At 49.8% G+C, this 19,988-nt stretch overlaps 1 protein-coding gene across 4 annotated transcripts in view; it reads left to right on the plus strand.

Annotated features, from left to right (window-relative positions):
• The window catches only part of cadm2b (cell adhesion molecule 2b), a 767,796-nt gene that overhangs the window by 223,810 nt on the left and 523,998 nt on the right, over positions 1–19,988 (plus strand). Inside the window, exons 1-2 of one of the 4 annotated variants that reach the window (XM_086007320.1) lie at positions 7,517–7,873; positions 13,240–13,389. In XM_086007320.1, coding sequence (XP_085863446.1) covers positions 7,849–7,873; positions 13,240–13,389 — 175 coding nt within the window. In that variant the 5' untranslated portion in view covers positions 7,517–7,848. Of the gene's footprint in view, positions 1–7,516; positions 7,874–13,239; positions 13,390–19,988 lie in introns of those variants that run through there. The other 3 variants (XM_086007321.1, XM_086007322.1, XM_086007323.1) reach the window with 3 other exon arrangements.

The following is a 19,988-nucleotide window of genomic DNA, read 5'->3' on the forward strand; positions in this document are numbered from 1 at the left end:
CACTCAGTCAGCACCTGGAGCAGATTTTCATCCTATAAGTCTGGGTTGGATGCCATCATGACCCTACAAGTGGTACATCACAACGCAGCCAGTCACAGAAAGACAGACTCGCATTTCTCCCGCGCCTTTCACCACCTCAGGACGTCCCAAAGTGCTTTACAGCCAATGAAGTACTTTTGAAGTGTAGTCACTGTTGTAATGTAGGAAATGCAGTAGCCAATTTGCGCACAGCAAGCTCCCACAAACAGCAGTGAGATAATGACCAGATAATCTGTATCAGTGATGTTGGTTGAGGGATAAATATTGGCCAGGACACCGGGGAGAACTCCCCTGCTCTTCTTTACCATGGGATCTTTTACATCCAATTGTGAGGGCAGATGGGGCCTCGGTTTAACATCTCATCTGAAAGACGGCATCTCCGACAGTGCAGCACTCCCTCAGTACTGACCCTCCGACAGTGCAGCGTTCCCTCAGTACTGCCCCTGCGACAGTGCAGCGCTCCCTCAGTACTGCCCCTCCAACAGTGCAGCACTCCCTCAGTACTGCCCCTCCGACAGTGCAGCACTCCCTCAGTACTGCCCCTTCGACAGTGCAGCACTCCCTCAGTACTGACCCTCCAACAGTGCAGCGCTCCCTCAGTACTGACCCTCCGACAGTGCAGCGCTCCCTCAGTACTGCCCCTCTGACAGAGCAGCGCTCCCTCAGTACTGCCTCTCCGACAGTGCAGCGCTCCCTCAGTACTGCCCCTCTGACAGTGTAGCGCTCCTTCAGTACTGACCCTCCGACAGTGCAGCGCTCCCTCAGTACTGCCGCTCCGATAGTGCAGCGCTCCCTCAGTACTGTCCCTCCGACAGTGCAGCGCTCCCTCAGTACTGCCGCTCCGACAGTGCAGCGCTCCCTCAGTGCTGCACTGGGTTGTCAGCCTAGATTATGGGGCTCAAGTCTGGAGTGGGGCTTGAACCCACGACCCACCGAGAGTGCTGCCACTGAACCAAGGCTGACAATTTGATCCCTCACTGGGTGACTGGAGATGCCATGGGGATGGGGTGGGAGTGGAGGGGAAAGGGATGTGGAAGTGAAGCGGTCCCCGCCCATCCCCAAATAGGGGAGAGGCAGAAAGATCAGAGGGCAGATCAACCGAGCCAGCAGCTGCAATTGTTTGAGTTACGTAGCAGTCTGGTGCCTTTCAGAAGAGGATCGATATGGAGCACTGCTCGGGGGAAACACCGAAAGGGAACATCATTTTCCCTGGTGGCCTCGTTGCGGTCTGTAGCATTTAATTGAGCTTCAAGATCTCGGGGTTGATCCGTGGTTTGAGCTGAGACACCTCAACAGGGTTGCAACAAGGCCGTTACAAATTGCCTCATCATCCCGAGCTCACAAGAGGGATATCAGCCAGGCCTCCTGCTCCTGCTCCCTAACCAGCCAATCCTGCGGTGCATGTGTAGGTCTTGGGTAAAGACAGAGCGGTCGGGCTCCAGCACTAGGGGTAAACGCCCACTGCCACTCACTATCAGGGCTCACACACAACAAATGGAAACTTGGCCAAAGTGCCAGAAGATGGCCCGGGCTCCCAGCATCGTATCCCAGCAAGGGTTGGCACCATTAAGAGAAGAAAGGGAAATAAGGGGAAGAGAGTCCCAGATATTGCTGAACGCCCAACCCTCTGTTTCCCAATTAGTGTGTTGTTGGATTCAGTCATGACTCGCGAGTTGCAGGGACGGGAGGGAGTGAGTGAAGAGTCTTTAACACACATGGCTGACTTGCAGTAATGCACCTGTCACTGCTGCGATATGCTGTACAGCTCAAAGACAATTATTGTTCCATCACTACATTATGTGGTAACATCCTTACTTGGTTTTGTGCTGTGAAATGCTTCACATAACTCGAATATGGACACAAAGAAAAGGGGGGAATGGGTGGAGGCAATACAGTAAATATTCTGTCATCTCACCCAAGGAAGCAAAAATATCCAAAAAAAGGACAGAGCAGCTCCTCCTATGTTTTCCTGTAGTGATCCCTGCCTCAGTGTTTTACAGCATAGCTGGAATTAATCCACAGCACGGGTTAGGTACAGAGTAAAGCTCCCTCTACACTGTCCCACCAAACACTCCCAGGGCAGGTACAGCACGGGTTAGGTACAGAGTAAAGCTCCCTCTACACTGTCCCACCAAACACTCCCAGGGCAGGTACAGCACGGGTTAGATACAGAGTAAAGCTCCCTCTACACTGTCCCATCAAACACTCCCAGGGCAGGTATAGCAAGGGTTAGATACAGAGTAAAGCTCCCTCTACACTGTCCCATCAAACACTCCCAGGGCAGGTACAGCACGGGGTTAGATACAGAGTAAAGCTCCCTCTACACTGTCCCACCAAACACTCCCAGGGCAGGTACAGCGCGGGTTAGATACAGAGTAAAGCTCCCTCTACACTGTCCCATCAAACACTCCCAGGGCAGGTACAGCACGGGTTAGATACAGAGTAAAGCTCCCTCTACACTGTCCCATCAAACACTCCCAGGGCAGGTACAGCGCGGGTTAGATACAGAGTAAAGCTCCCTCTACACTGTCCCATCAAACACTCCCAGGGCAGGTACAGCATGGGTTAGATACAGAGTAAAGCTCCCTCTACACTGTCCCATCAAACACTCCCAGGGCAGGTACAGCACGGGTTAGATACAGAGTAAAGCTCCCTCTACACTGTCTCATCAAACACTCCCAGGGCAGGTACAGCACGGGTTAGATACAGAGTAAAGCTCCCTCTACACTGTCCCATCAAACACTCCCAGGGCAGGTACAGCACGGGTTAGATACAGAGTAAAGCTCCCTCTACACTGTCCCATCAAACACTCCCAGGGCAGGTACAGCACAGGTTAGATACAGAGTAAAGCTCCCTCTACACTGTCCCATCAAACACTCCCAGGGCAGGTACAGCACGGGTTAGATACAGAGTAAAGCTCCCTCTACACTGTCCCATCAAACACTCCCAGGGCAGGTACAGCACGGGTTAGATACAGAGTAAAGCTCCCTCTACACTGTCTCATCAAACACTCCCAGGGCAGTTACAGCACGGGTTAGATACAGAGTAAAGCTCCCTCTACACTGTCCCATCAAACACTCCCAGGGTAGGTACAGCACGGGGTAGATACAGAGTAAAGCTCCCTCTACACTGTCCCATCAAACACTCCCAGGGCAGGTACAGCATGGGTTAGATACAGAGTAAAGCTCCCTCTACACTGTCCCATCAAACACTCCCAGGGCAGGTACAGCACGGGTTAGATACAGAGTAAAGCTCCCTCTACACTGTCCCATCAAACACTCCCAGGGCAGGTACAGCATGGGTTAGATACAGAGTAAAGCTCCCTCTACACGGTCCCACCAAACACTCCCAGGGCAGGTACAGCACGGGTTAGATACAGAGTAAAGCTCCCTCTACACTGTCCCATCAAACACTCCCAGGGCAGGTACAGCACGGGGTTAGATACAGAGTAAAGCTCCCTCTACACTGTCCCATCAAACACTCCCAGGGCAGGTACAGCACGGGTTAGATACAGAGTAAAGCTCCCTCTACACTGTCCCATCAAACACTCCCAGGGCAGGTACAGCATGGGTTAGATACAGAGTAAAGCTCCCTCTACACTGTCCCATCAAACACTCCCAGGGCAGGTACAGCACGGGTTAGATACAGAGTAAAGCTCCCTCTACACTGTCCCATCAAACACTCCCAGGGCAGGTAGAGAATGAGTTAAGTCTGACCTCTACATTAACCAGTAACTGGACTCAACTTTTAACCCTTAAAAACCGACCTCACTGTATTGCGATTTTTCCTGTTGCCTCATCTCGAGGTCAGGCACCTGAACATGATGAGTTACTATGGAAACTTATCACTAGAGCCTTTAAAGATGCCACGTTTGTTGGGAGACTTCTTTTGTCCAGGGATTTGGTGGAAGATGGTTTATCCTCTGATGTACAGCTGGAAGATGTATGGAAACAATACAATCTTCTCTCCTGACTCAGCCGGCCAAAGAGGAAAGCAGGGGTCATCATGTAGGAGGTGTAGTGTTGAGCAGCGAGCCTCACCTGGTATCACACCTCCGTGTCGGGGCATCGCCTGGGCAACACCAACCACAATATTGCTTTCAATTGGCTGGCAGAACCAAAGGCATTGAGAATCTACAATTAATTCCAGATTTCACAAGGGCCAACTTTAATAAAATAGCAGAGGGTTTGGAACAGGTTAATCCTCCTGGGTGGGGACGCAACGAATGCAGTATGTAAGTGGCAGGTTTTTAACAGCAATGCATCGAAGCCCCGTAGACCCCTAAAGTCAAAAGGAGAGTGGTCAGTTGAAGCCAAGGCGGCTCACTGGTCGAGTACAAAGAGAAATCAGACGTGAACAGAAATGTTTTAATCAAAGTACCCAATACCCAACAAAAGAAAGAAGTACCGTGACCCATTCGAGGAAACAGGCTGGTGTCAGCAAAAAGGTTATCAGAAAAGAAGATAGTGGGCAACTTATGGGAAAAGCTTTTTCAGCTACGTGAAGAGTCAGAGGACCATCGAAGACCATAATAGGCCGTTGATAGGTCCTCATGGACAGGTCAGGAAGGATTCTCTGGATATGGCGGACGACACTAATATATATGCGAGGGGTTAGGACTCGAGAGGATACTCGACTATTGCAAGCAGATCCCGATGTGTTGGGGGAGTGAGCCCGTGACTGGCAAATGATGCTTAACTGAGAGAATTGCAGTGTTATAGAAACATAGAAACATAGAAACATAGAAGATAGGAGCAGGAGTAGGCCATTCGGCCCCTCGAGCCTGCTCCGCCATTCAATGCGATCATGGCTGATCATCCAAATTCAGTACCCGGTCCCTGCTTTCTCCCCATACCCCTTGATCCCTTTAGCCTTGAGAAATATATCCAACTCCTTCTTGAATATATTTAATGAATTGGCCTCTACTGCCTTCTATGGTAGAGAATTCTACAGATTCACCACTCTCTGGGTGAAGAAATCCCTCCTCATTTCTGTCCTAAATGGCCTACCCCTTACCCTTAGACTGTGACCCCTGGTTCTGGACTCCCCGACCATCGGGAACATCCTTCCAGCATCTAGTCTGTCTAGTCCTGTTAGAATTTTATAAGTTTCGATGAGATCCCCTCTCATTCTTCTAAACTCCAGCGAGTACAAGCCCAATCGATCCTACCTCTCCTCATACGTCATTCCTGCCATCCCAGGTATCAGCCTGGTGAATCTTCGCTGAACTCCTTCCATGGCAAGAACATCCTTCCTCAGATAAGGCAACCAAAACTGCACACAATACTCAAGATGTGGTCTCACCAAGGCCTTGTACATCTGCAGCAAGACATCCTTGTTCCTGTACTCAAACCCTCTCGCTACGAAGGCCAACATACCATTTGCCTTCTTAACCGCCCGCTGCACCTGCATGCTTACCTTCAGCGACTGGTGCACAAGGACACCCAGGTCTCGTTGCACTTCCCCTTCTCCCAATCTATTGCCATTCAGATAATAATCTGCCTTCCTGTTTGTTGTGTATGTGCCTTTAAGAGAAGAACTGATTCTATACTGCAGTACCGGCAGTGACCACCCCTGTATATAAAGCCATAAAAGGCTTCTGTATTTCAGTCTTAAGTTACCCTCTGTTCAAGTAAATACCTGTTTTATTGTTCTCCTGCAGTCTGAGTATTATTGATCCTCGGACACTACACTGTTTTTGCTACCAAAGTGGATAACCTCACATTTATCCACGTTATATTGCATCTGCCATACTTCTGCCCAATCACGCAACCTGTCCAAATCATCCTGGAGTTTCTCGGCATCCTCCTCACAGCACACACGCCCACCCAGCTTTGTGTCGTCTGCAAATTTGGAGATATTACATCTAGTTCCCTTGTCTAGATCATTAATATATATTGTGAATAACTGGGGTCCAAGGACCGATCCCTGCGGTACCCCACTAGTCACTGCCTGCCACTCGGAAAAAGACCCGTTTATTCCAACTCTTTGCTTTCTGTCTGCCAACCAGTTCTCTATCCAAGTCAATACCTTGCCCCCAATCCCATGTGCCTTAACTTTACACGCTAATCTCTTATGCGGGACCTTATCGAAAGCCTTCTGAAAGTCCAAATACACCACATCCACTGGTTCTCCCTTATCTATTTTACCAGTTACATCCTCAAAAAATTCCAGTAGATTAGTCAAGCACGATTTACCCTTTGTAAATCCATGTTGACTTTGTCCGATCCTGTCACTGTTTTCCAAGTGCTCTGCTATTACATCTTTTATAATGGACTCGAGCATTTTCCCCACTACCGATGTCAGGCTTACCGGTCTGTAATTCCCCGTTTTCTCTCTACCACCTTTTTTGAATAGTGTGGTAACATTAGCTACCCTCCAATCCATGGGTACTGTTCCAGATTCCATCGAATGTTGGAAGATGATCAGCAATGCATCTACTATTTCTAGGGCCACTTCCTTAAGTACCCTAGGATGTAGATTATCAGGCCCTGGGGATTTATCGGCCTTCAATCCCATCATTTTCCTTAACTCCATTTCCCTACAAATACTGATTTCTTTCAGTTCCTCCCTTTCATCAGACACTATGTTCCCCGACATCTCTGGGAGGTTATTTGTGTCCTCCTTTGTGAAGACAGAACCAAAATATATATTTAATTGGTCCGCCCTTTCTTTGTTCCCCATTATAAATTCCCCTGATTCTGACTGCAAGGGACCTACGCTTGACTTCACCAATATTTTTCTCTTCACATATCTATAAAAGCTTTTACAGTCAGTTTTTATGTTCCCTGCCAGCTTACTCTCATATTCTATTTTCCCCTTCTTAATTAATACCTTTGTCCTCCTTTGTTGAATCCTAAACTGCTCCCAATCCTCAGGTTTGCTGCTTTTTCTGGCCAATTTATATGTCCTCTCCTTGGATCTTATGCTATCCCTAATTTCCCTTGTTAGCCACGGTTGAGTCACCGTTTTTGTTTTATTTTTATGCCAAACTGCGATGAACAAATTCTGTAGTTCATCCATACGGTCTTTGAATGTTTGCCATTGCCTATCCACCGTCAACCCTTTGAGTGACATTCCCCAATCAATCCTACCCAACGCGCGCCTCAGACCATCGTAGTTTCCTTTATTTAAATTCAGGACCCTAGTCTCTGAGTCAACAACTTCATTCTCCATCTTAATGAAGAATTCTATCATATTATGCAGATGGGCAGGGCAAATACTGAATGTACTTACACCCAACAGGGAACAGAATTAGAACCAGTGGTGAAAGAAGAATATGTGGGTGTTTTAGTACATCACTCTCTAAAGATTCATGAATAATGTCGTGAAGTTATAGCAAAGTTAAAGCAAACAGGGTTCCAGGTGGTATTCACAGGGCATTTCACTATAGCACAAAGCATACCATTGTGTCCTTGTGCAGACCTTGGTTGCACCTCAGTCAGAATACAGTGTCCAGATTGGTGATCTCACATGGCGGGGAATATTGAGACACTGGAAAGGGTGCAGAGCAGAGCCGCAAGATTCATTCACAGTCTACAACACCGGAGTTACCCCAAGGCTCAGAGAGCTGGCTCTGTATACTTTAGAGAAGTGTAGATTATGGGAAGATTTGATCAAGGTTTGTAAAATAATGAAAGGATGAGACTGTGCTTACGTAGATCAATTATTTCAACTGGATAGGTTAGCGGGGACCAGGAGCCACGATTACAAGTTATGTAAAGGCAGAACTAGATTGGATGTTGGGCGGTTCTGTTCCCAGCGAATAGTGGATGTGTGCAAGAGGCTGCCGATTCGAGCTGGTGATTAATGATCTTGGACTCTAGCTTCCCCGGTAAATGCTTCACTGTGATTTGGATAGATTTGAAGTGTTTTGTAATGTTCCTGTGCGATTGTGTCAAGGATGAACTTTAAGTGGATAGAAGCGGTGAATGATAATTACGCATTACGTCCAGTTCTGCACCCTTTATGCGCTGTGAATTCTCTCTTAATTGGACCTAAAATGACCAGAACTGTTGTTTGGTTTTTGAAGCAATTCTGGAATTGAGGTGTTATCAGTGAGAACATCCCACACGAAGCACCTTGTCCAACTCCATGCCCATCATTGCCCCACTTCCCTGCCTCGGAATCAAATTGATTTTAGTTGCAGGATTTTAACATTGCGTAATACACAATGAACATTTCAAAAAGAGGAATCATCCTTTTGCTAACTGAAAGGATTTGTTTTTTTTTGGTTGTTTTCTCCAGTAACAGTTTCACTTTGATTCAGGTTAGGAGAGTCGTTCTTGCAGAGATAGTGTGACCTGGGTTTAAAAAATACACCATTCTAGTAATCTGCAAAGTAGACCTTATGTAACTCGTGTTTGATGGGACAGTGTAGAGGGAGCTTTACTCTGTATCTAACCCGTGCTGTACCTGCCCTGGGAGTGTTTGATGGGACAGTGTAGAGGGAGCTTTACTCTGTATCTAACCCGTGCTGTACCTGCCCTTGGGAGTGTTTGATGGGGCAGTGGAGAGGGAGCTTTACTCTGTATCTAACCCGCGCTGTACCTGCCCTGGGAGTGTTTGATGGGACAGTGTAGAGGGAGCTTTACTCTGTATCTAACCTGTGCTGTACCTGCCCTGGGTGTGTTTGTTGGGACAGTGTCTAGGGAGCTTTACTCCGTAACTAACCCGCGCTGTACCTGCCCTGGGAGTGTTTGATGGGACAGTGTAGAGGGAGCTTTACTCTGTATCTAACCCCTGCTGTACCTGCCCTGGGAGTGTTTGATGGGACAGTGTAGAGGGAGCTATACTCTGTATCTAACCCGTGCTGTACCTGCCCTGGGAGTGTTTGATGGGACAGTGTAGAGGGAGCTTTACTCCGTATCTAACCCGTGCTGTACCTGCCCTGGGAGTGTTTGATGGGACAGTGTAGAGGAAGCTTTACTCTGTATCTAACCCGTGCTGTACCTGCCCTGGGAGTGTTTGATGGGACAGTGTAGTGGGAGCTTTACTCTGTATCTAACCCGTGCTGTACCTGCCCTGGGAGTGTTTGATGGGACAGTGTAGAGGGAGCTTTACTCTGTATCTAACCCGTGCTGTTCCTGCCCTGGGAGTGTTTGATGGGACAGTGTAGAGGGAGCTATACTCTGTATCTAACCCGTGCTGTACCTGCCCTGGGAGTGTTTGATGGGACAGTGTAGAGGGAGCTTTACTCTGTATCTAACCCGTGCTGTACCTGCCCTGGGAGTGTTTGATGGGACAGTGTAGTGGGAGCTTTACTCTGTATCTAACCCGTGCTGTTCCTGCCCTGGGAGTGTTTGATGGGACAGTGTAGAGGGAGCTTTACTCTGTATCTAACCCGTGCTGTTCCTGCCCTGGGAGTGTTTGCTGGGTCAGATAGAGGGAGTTTTACTATGCATTTACCCCTGCTGTATTTGTAGTGACATTCTTCAGTACTCACAGTGGGTGCCTGAAATGGCCAAGTGTACTTATTGATCATAATGAAGAGAATGTACAGTCTGTATACCGAGTGGGATTTCAGGCAAAGCATTTGTTTTATCTATCTGGGAATTGTGTGGTCAGTAACGTAAAATATGGTATGAAAATAAATCCATGCTTAGTTGAATTTTCTCACTATGTGTGGTGTAGTAGCCATGAGGTTTATTGGTGAAGGCAGTCCTGTTTTTATTGTGGGATGTCGCGTTTTTACGGGGTTAGGGTCATGTTGCGGTTGGAGGACCCATAGCAAAGTTTCTGCTTGAATGACACCGCTGATAGTCCTGGTGACTGTGCGATATAGTAATCTGGGATATTATGATTAAGGTTATCCACCAGGTGGTGCTGTAGCCAATGCTGCTACTAAGGTCAAAGGTTTGCTTCCTGTTAAGGTCAGAGGTTTGCTTCCTGTATAGATCAGCACAAGGTGGAATGCCAGGATGCTGATGCAGGCTGTCTGTAAACGTGTTTCCCAGTTGTTAATAAAGTACTCGTGTTAATTCTAACATCTAGCCTCTTTGAGTTCCTTGTTCCACTTTCTGGATTTATCACATTTGGCGACAAGGGTGGGAAGTTCAGTGGGAAGCCCAACCTACAGTTTGAAATGAAGGTTCCAGATGCAATGACTGAAGACAGGGTTGCCCCCAGTTATCCAAGTGCATCTGTGGTGCCACCACCAGGGACAGAGATAATTCCACAGGAACCTATCCGTCAAGAGGAAACCATCGTTGCAGAGTCAGATACTCTGAGCACTGCTCAGGAGCAGCTGGTGGCTTCACCACAAACAAGCAGGGACTTTACTGTTAGACGTTCACAAAGGTCTCGCAAGCCACCAGAGAGATTGATACTGAACTGTTAGATTCATCAAGTATGGAACAGGATGAATGGAGACTCCTTATGTGACCCTCAGGAATGGTTGTTTGTTAAGAAATTCATACTGAAATCTTAAAGGAGGAGGGATATAGTAATCTGGGATGTTATGATTAAGGTTATCCACCACGTGGTGCTGTAGCCAGTGCTGCTACTAAGGTCAGAGGTTTGCTTCCTGTTAAGGTCAGAGGTTTGCTTCCTGTATAGGTCAGCACAAGGTGGAATGCCAGGATGCTGATGCAGGCTGTCTGTAAACGTGTTTCCCAGTTGTTAATAAAGTACTCGTGTTAATTCTAACATCTAGCCTCTTTGAGTTCCTTGTTCCACTTTCTGGATTTATCACAGCTATTAACACACTGACAGCCTCATTCCCCGTCCTGTTCTGCTGTGGTCTCGGTCACCAGGCAAACGCCCAAATGCCAGTCTCAGAACAGTGCTTGTTGAAAGCAATGTTTTCACTCCCACTGTTTCTCTGGATCAATGACATACAGAGAGAGGAATCTGCAGGAATAACACTGTGCTGTAGCCTGCCAAAGGTGAATGGATCCAGAGCTTCAGCAGAAGCAGCAAAGCCTTCTTCACAGCGCTGGATCTTCACACTCTGATCAGTAAGCCTAGTGAGGACAGCGATCTTTGCATTGATGAACAGATTGTTGATTTGACTATTTACCTGATCTTTCCAGAATTTTCCATACGTTCTCCTACTTGTTATACAATGCTTACTGGAAAATAAGTTGGTGCTTTGGATTTTCTGGTATGGGTGGCCCAATGCATGTTTGCTGTGTGCATGGACCAATGTTGCATGTTTGCTGTGTGCATGGACCAATGCTGCATGTTTGCTGTGTGCATGGCCCAATGTTGCATGTTTACTGTGTGCATGGAACAATGCTGTATGTTTGCTGTGTGCATGGACCAATGCTGCATGTTTGCGGCGTGCATGGACCAATGCTGCATGTTTGCTGTGTGCATGGCCCAATGCTGCATGTTTGCTGTGTGCATGGACCAATACTGCATGTTTGCTGTGTGCATGGACCAATGCTGCATGTTTGCTGTGTGCATGGCCCAATGTTGCATGTTTACTGTGTGCATGGACCAATACTGCATGTTTGCTGTGTGCATGGACCAATGCTGCATGTTTGCTGTGTGCATGGCCCAATGTTGCATGTTTACTGTGTGCATGGACCAATGCTGTATGTTTGCTGTGTGCATTGACCAATACTGCATGTTTGCTGTGTGCATGGACCAATGCTGCATGTTTGCTGTGTGCATGGCCCAATGCTGCATGTTTGCTGTGTGAATGGACCAATGCTGCATGTTTGCTGTGTGCATGGACCAATGCAGCATGTTTGCTGTGTGCATGGCCCAATGCAGCATGTTTGCTGTGTGCATGGACCAATGCTGCATGTTTGCTGTGTGCATGGACCAATGCTGCATGTTTGCTGTGTGCATGGACCAATGCAGCATGTTTGCTGTGTGCATGGACCAATGCAGCATGTTTGCTGTGTGCATGGCCCAATGCAGCATGTTTGCTGTGTGCATGGCCCAATGTTGCATGTTTGCTGTGTGCATTGACCAATAATGCATGTTTGCTGTGTGCATGGACCAATGCTGCATGTTTGCTGTGTGCATGGCCCAATGCTGCATGTTTGCTGTGTGAATGGACCAATGCTGCATGTTTGCTGTGTGCATGGACCAATGCTGCATGTTTGCTGTGTGCATGGCCCAATGCTGCATGTTTGCTGTGTGCATGGACCAATGCAGCATGTTTGCTGTGTGCATGGACCAATGCAGCATGTTTGCTGTGTGCATGGCCCAATGCAGCATGTTTGCTGTGTGCATTGACCAATGCAGCATGTTTGCTGTGTGCATGGCCCAATGCAGCATGTTTGCTGTGTGCATGGACCAATGCTGTAGGTTTGCTGCCACCCTGGGCTTGAGTTGGAGTGGGTTGGGTCCCTGTGGACATGCATTGGTGGCAGTGCTGGGTTTGAGGGCCACTGGCCTGTCTCGCCATTGGGCAGATTGGTGTTTTAAGGCCCTCCTTAAAACTTGTGCTCACTTGTCCTAATGTCTCCTACTTTGGGTCGGTCAATTTTTTTTGTCTGATAACATTCCCGTGAAGCGCTTCGAGCCGCTTTACTACGTTAAAGGCACTGTATAAACGCAAGTAGTTTTAAAACAACTCAAAATGACGGAGTGAAAGTGACCCAATATAAATCAGCCTCTCCGAGGGGAGATTACACTGGATTAAAGAAATAGCAGCTGCCTGTTACTGGGCTATTCTTAAACTGGCAGCGGACTTTTCACCATCACCCTCTTTCCCACTGCGTTCTCTGAGACAGATTATTGACGGGCAGCGAGTGCCTCACTGACACCCGCCACGAAACATTCAAGTGTCTTTGTGCCACCTTTGCTCCACTATCTTTGGGATTATTCTCTTTCCTGCTGATTATTGCTCACTTCGGGAGAACAGTGTGCCCCTCGGGGATGCACCTTTCCCCTTTGTTGCGGCTGTGTTAGAGATAGTCTTGAAGAAGCAATGAATAAAGCGATTTGTATTGTATTGTTTTGTATTGAATGCAGCCCTCTCTCCGCACCAGGGAGGCACTGCCTGGCCCCTACCCAGACCATCTCTCCCACTGCTGCCCAAGCAATAAAACAGGGACCTCACTACATACATTTTCACACAACGCCTCAAATGTCCGGCAGTCACAATGGAATGTTTTCAGTTAAAAGCAACTGTTAAGATTCTGATCCAAGCAATTGAAGGAGGTGTAATGCCCCGGGAACGCTCACACGTCCTGCTGCAAAGTCTCTTTGCATCACTTTCTCTCTGTCTTTCGTTCGCAGGCAGTCAGGCGCAGTCTCCGCTGACCCAGAATGTGACGGCGGTCGAGGGAGGAACTGCAATATTGACCTGCAAGGTTGACCAAAATGACAACACCTCCCTCCAGTGGTCAAATCCAGCTCAGCAGACCCTTTATTTTGATGACAAGAAAGGTAATGGTTTGTTTTTTGCTCGTTCCTGCAATGATGAGGGTAGAGATGTTGGTGTTTTGCTCCCACTTCTCACACCGTCTGTCAGTGCAAAGTTCACGGTGAGAGTGCAATGTGAGGGAGTGCAGAAAATGCCAGAGAAAAGAGAATAGGCCGACATTTCTGGAGTCATTGCAAATGTATTTACTTTTCCACTGTATAGACAATTAAACCTGCCTGGCATCACAATTCTGCACAGTTAGCACAGGGCAGGGGTAGATGAGCAGTAGATGTGAAAAGTGTTGATAATGGGTTGAAACTTAAGAACATAAGAACTGGCCGAGCAACCCTCACCTTCTCCCCATATCCCTCAACCCCACCTACCCACCTTCTCCCCATATCCCTCAACCCCACCTACCCACCTTCTCCCCATATCCCCCAACCCCGCCTACCCACCTTCTCCCCATATCCCCCAACCCCGCCTACCCACCTTCTCCCCATATCCCCCAACCCCACCTACCCACCTTCTCCCCATATCCCTCAACCCCACCTACCCACCTTCGCCCCATATCCCCCAACCCCGCCTACCCACCTTCTCCCCATATCCCTCAACCCCACCTACCCACCTTCTCCCCATATCCCCCAACCCCGCCTACCCACCTTCTCCCCATATCCCCCAACCCCGCCAACCCACCTTCTCCCCATATCCCTCAACCCCGCCTACCCACCTTCTCCCCATATCCCTCAACCCCACCTACCCACCTTCTCCCCATATCCCTCAACCCCACCTACCCACCTTCTCCCCATATCCCCCAACCCCGCCTACCCACCTTCTCCCCATATCCCTCAACCCCACCTACCCACCTTCTCCCCATATCCCTCAACTCCATCTACCCACCTTCTCCCCATATCCCTCAACCCCACCTACCCACCTTCTCCCCATATCCCCCAACCCCACCTACCCACCTTCTCCCCATATCCCTCAACCCCACCTACCCACCTTCTCCCTCATATCCCTAAACCCCACCTACCCACCTTCTCCCCATATCCCTAAACCCCACCTACCCACCTTCTCCCCATATCCCCCAACCCCACCTACCCACCTTCTCCCCATATCCCCCAACCCCACCTACCCACCTTCTCCCCATATCCCTCAACCCCACCTACCCACCTTCTCCCCATATCCCTCAACCCCACCTACCCACCTTCTCCCCATATTCCTCAGCCCCACCTACCCACCTTCTCCCCATATCCCTCAACCCCACCTACCTACCTTCTCCCCATATTCCTCAGCCCCACCTACCCACCTTCTCCCCATATTCCTCAGCCCCACCTACCCACCTTCTCCCCATATCCCCCAACCCCACCTACCCACCTTCTCCCCATATCCCCCAACCCCACCTACCCACCTTCTCCCCATATCCCCCAACCCCACCTACCCACCTTCTCCCCATATCCCCCAACCCCACCTACCCACCTTCTCCCCATATCCCCCAACCCCACCTACCCACCTTCTCCCCATATCCCCCAACCCCACCTACCCACCTTCTCCCCATATCCCCCAACCCCACCTACCCACCTTCTCCCCATATCCCTCAACCCCACCTACCCACCTTCTCCCCATATCCTTCAACCCCACCTACCCACCTTCTCCCCATATTCCTCAGCCCCACCTACCCAGCATCTCCCCATATCCCCCAACCCCACCTACCCACCTTCTCCCCATATCCCCCAACTCCACCTACCCACCTTCTCCCCATATCCCCCAACCCCACCTACCCACCTTCTACCCATATCCCCCAACTCCACCTACCCACCTTCTCCCCATATCCCCCAACCCCACCTACCCACCTTCTCCCCATATCCCTCAACCCCACCTACCCACTTTCTCCCCATATCCCCCAACCCCACCTACCCACCTTCTCCCCATATCCCCCAACCCCACCTACCCACCTTCTCCCCATATCCCCCAACCCCACCTACCCACCTTCTCCCCATATCCCCCAACCCCACCTACCCACCTTCTCCCCATATTCCTCAGCCCCACCTACCCACCTTCTCCCCATATTCCTCAGCCCCACCTACCCACCTTCTCCCCATGTTCCTCAGCCCCACTATCCATACTGTCTGCTCCAATGGCTTGCCGAGTCACTTGTTCTACAACACTATTAATTTTGAATGAAGAAGTTCTCCCTGACTATTTACTTCTTACCCCTGGGACTTTGAAGCTTTCAGCATAATGAACAACTTTCCTGGATCAACTTTGTTAGCTCCCTTCATAACCCTGAGAACTCCAGTTCGTCCGTCCTCTCGATCCTCTACTTTTTGAAAGAAACCAGGACTAGGCATGTTGATTGTGCACTTATCCAGTGAGCAGTTTGAAGATGGTGCTGTGGGGAGGATTGTTACCACCCAAAAAGTCTTCATTTGTTACTATTTTCCAATGAGGACCACAGGCCTGAAAATTGTCTGTTTTTCCTTGGAAGCTGGGATTTCTGCAACAGGTTCGGTTTGCTGCCAAATGCACAAAACCTTTTTATAACAAAGTTGTGTTACAAAGGCAGATAAATGGAATTGAGGTACAAATCAGCCATGATCTCACTGAATGGCGGAACAGGCTCGAGGTGCTGAATGGCCTCCTCCTGTTCCTATGTACTGCACACTTCCTATTTTATATAGAGAATGACAGAAGACTCGAGGGGTATTGCTAGGCTGGAGCAGAGTCATGTGTTAGGATGACTTCTATCAACCATGCAAGTCTTATATCCTGTGAGCACAGAATCTATCCCTTGAACATATTTCTGTGTATAGTTTAAATTGGGTATCAGAATCTGGGTGTGTGTCAGATAGAGAATAACAGCTCATGCAAGGCACATTGCTACCTTACAGCTTTGTTATATTGCTTGTTTCCTTCAAATTTTCCTACAATTTTCTCCCTTCCGAAAGGAGCACCTGTTGAGGTACATTTAACCTTAGTGTTGTGTTTGATCCTGAGCTGAGCTTCCAATCACATACTGGCACCATCACCAAGACCGCTCACTTCCACCTCCGTAACATCGCCTGTCTCCGCCCTTGCCTCAGCTCATCCGCTGCTGAAACCCTCATCCGGGCCTTTGTTACCTCCACACTCTCCTGGCCGGCCTCCCATCTTGCACCCTCCATAAACTTCAGCTCATCCAAAACTCTGCTCCATGTCCTAACTCGCACAAAGTCCCATTCACCCATCACCCAGGACTCGCTGACCTACATTGGCTCCCGGTCCAGTAACACCTCCGTTTTAAAATTCTCATCCTTGTTTTCAAATCCCTACATGGCTTCGCCCCTTCCTATCTCTGTAACCTCCTCCAGCCCCACAACCCTCCAAGATCTCTGCGCTCCTCCAACTCTGGCCTCTTACGCATCCACGATTTTAATCGCTCCATTATAGACTACAAATAGCAGCAAGAATTAAAGGAGGAGATTTGTTCACAGAAGTAAGAGGCTACGGGTAATTCCTTCTCAACTTCTCTGCCATGTTCAGCTCGGTTGTCCACACCTTCCTCCACCTACAATTGCTTGGACATTGCCCCTGTGCTCAATGACCTACATCAGCTCCCTTGGACATTGCCCCTGTGCTCAATGACCCACATTAGCTCCCTTGGACATTGCCCCTGTACTCACTGACCTACATCAGCTCCCTTGGACATTGCCCCTGTGCTCACTGACCTACAATAGCTCCCTTGGACATTGCCCCTGTGCTCAATGACCCACATTAGCTCCCTTGGACATTGCCCCTGTGCTCACTGACCTACATTAGCTCCCTTGGACATTGCCCCTGTGCTCACTGACCCACATTAGCTCCCTTGGACATTGCCCCTGTGCTCACTGACCTACATTAGCTCCCTTGGACATTGCCCCTGTGCTCACTGACCTACATTAGCTCCCTTGGACATTGCCCCTGTACTCACTGACCCACATTAGCTCCCTTGGACATTGCCCCTGTACTCACTGACCCACATTAGCTCCCTTGGACATTGCCCCTGTACTCACTGACCCACATTAGCTCCCTTGGACATTGCCCCTGTGCTCACTGACCCACATTAGCTCCCTTGGACATTGCCCCTGTACTCAATGACCTACATTAGCTCCCTTGGACATTGCCCCTGTGCTCAATGACCCACATTAGCTCCCTTGGACATTGCCCCTGTACTCACTGACCTACATTAGCTCCCTTGGACATTGCCCCTGTACTCACTGACCCACATTAGCTCCCTTGGACATTGCCCCTGTACTCACTGACCCACATCAGCTCCCTTGGACATTGCCCCTGTGCTCACTGACCCACATTAGCTCCCTTGGACATTGCCCCTGTACTCACTGACCCACGTTAGCTCCCTTGGACATTGCCCCTGTGCTCACTGACCCACGTTAGCTCCCTTGGACATTGCCCCTGTACTCACTGACCCACATTAGCTCCCTTGGACATTGCCCCTGTGCTCACTGACCCACATTAGCTCCCTTGGACATTGCCCCTGTACTCACTGACCCACATTAGCTCCCTTGGACATTGCCCCTGTACTCACTGACCCACATTAGCTCCCTTGGACATTGCCCCTGTGCTCACTGACCTCCATCAGCTCCCTTGGACATTGCCCCTGTACTCACTGACCCACGTTAGCTCCCTTGGACATTGCCCCTGTACTCACTGACCCACATCAGCTCCCTTGGACATTGCCCCTGTACTCACTGACCCACATTAGCTCCCTTAGACATTGCCCCTGTGCTCACTGACCCACATTAGCTCCCTTGGACATTGCCCCTGTACTCACTGACCCACATTAGCTCCCTTGGACATTGCCCCTGTGCTCACTGACCTCCATCAGTTCCCTTGGACATTGCCCCTGTGCTCACTGACCCACGTTAGCTCCCTTGGACATTGCCCCTGTGCTCACTGACCTACATTAGCTCCCTTGGACATTGCCCCTGTACTCACTGACCCACGTTAGCTCCCTTGGACATTGCCCCTGTACTCACTGACCCACGTTAGCCCCCTTGGACATTGCCCCTGTACTCACTGACCCACGTTAGCTCCCTTGGACATTGCCCCTGTGCTCACTGACCTCCATCAGCTCCCTTGGACATTGCCCCTGTGCTCACTGACCCACATTAGCTCCCTTGGACATTGCCCCTGTACTCACTGACCCACATTAGCTCCCTTGGACATTGCCCCTGTACTCACTGACCCACATTAGCTCCCTTGGACATTGCCCCTGTACTCACTGACCCACATTAGCTCCCTTAGACATTGCCCCTGTGCTCACTGACCCACATTAGCTCCCTTGGACATTGCCCCTGTACTCACTGACCCACATCAACTCCCTTGGACATTGCCCCTGTGCTCACTGACCTACATTAGCTCCCTTGGACATTGCCCCTGTACTCACTGACCCACATTAGCTCCCTTGGACATTGCCCCTGTGCTCACTGACCCACATTAGCTCCCTTGGACATTGCCCCTGTGCTCACTGACCTACATCAGCTCCCTTGGACATTGCCCCTGTGCTCACTGACCCACATTAGCTCCCTTGGACATTGCCCCTGTGCTCACTGACCCACATTAGCTCCCTTGGACATTGCCCCTGTACTCACTGACCCACATCAGCTCCCTTGGACATTGCCCCTGTACTCACTGACCCACATCAACTCCCTTGGACATTGCCCCTGTGCTCACTGACCCACATTAGCTCCCTTGGACATTGCCCCTGTGCTCACTGACCTCCATCAGCTCCCTTGGACATTGCCCCTGTACTCACTGACCCACATTAGCTCCCTTGGACATTGCCCCTGTACTCACTGACCCACGTTAGCTCCCTTGGACATTGCCCCTGTACTCACTGACCCACATTAGCTCCCTTGGACATTGCCCCTGTGCTCACTGACCTCCATCAGCTCCCTTGGACATTGCCCCTGTACTCACTGACCCACATTAGCTCCCTTGGACATTGCCCCTGTACTCACTGACCCACGTTAGCTCCCTTGGACATTGCCCCTGTACTTACTGACCCACATTAGCTCCCTTGGACATTGCCCCTGTACTCACTGACCTACATTAGCTCCCTTGGACATTGCCCCTGTACTCACTGACCCACGTTAGCTCCCTTGGACATTGCCCCTGTGCTCACTGACCCACATCAGCTCCCTTGGACATTGCCCCTGTACTCACTGACCCACATCAGCTCCCTTGGACATTGCCCCTGTACTCACTGACCCACGTTAGCTCCCTTGGACATTGCCCCTGTACTCACTGACCCACATCAGCTCCCTTGGACATTGCCCCTGTACTCACTGACCCACATCAGCTCCCTTGGACATTGCCCCTGTGCTCACTGACCCACGTTAGCTCCCTTGGACATTGCCCCTGTGCTCACTGACCTACATTAGCTCCCTTGGACATTGCCCCTGTACTCACTGACCCACATTAGCTCCCTTGGACATTGCCCCTGTGCTCACTGACCCACATCAGCTCCCTTGGACATTGCCCCTGTACTCACTGACCCACATCAGCTCCCTTGGACATTGCCCCTGTACTCACTGACCCACATCAGCTCCCTTGGACATTGCCCCTGTACTCACTGACCCACGTT

The sequence above is a fragment of the Somniosus microcephalus genome, chromosome 14 (genome assembly GCF_052327205.1).
Source record: "Somniosus microcephalus isolate GS21.2 chromosome 14, FLI_Smic_1.0, whole genome shotgun sequence".
NCBI lineage: Eukaryota > Metazoa > Chordata > Chondrichthyes > Squaliformes > Somniosidae > Somniosus > Somniosus microcephalus.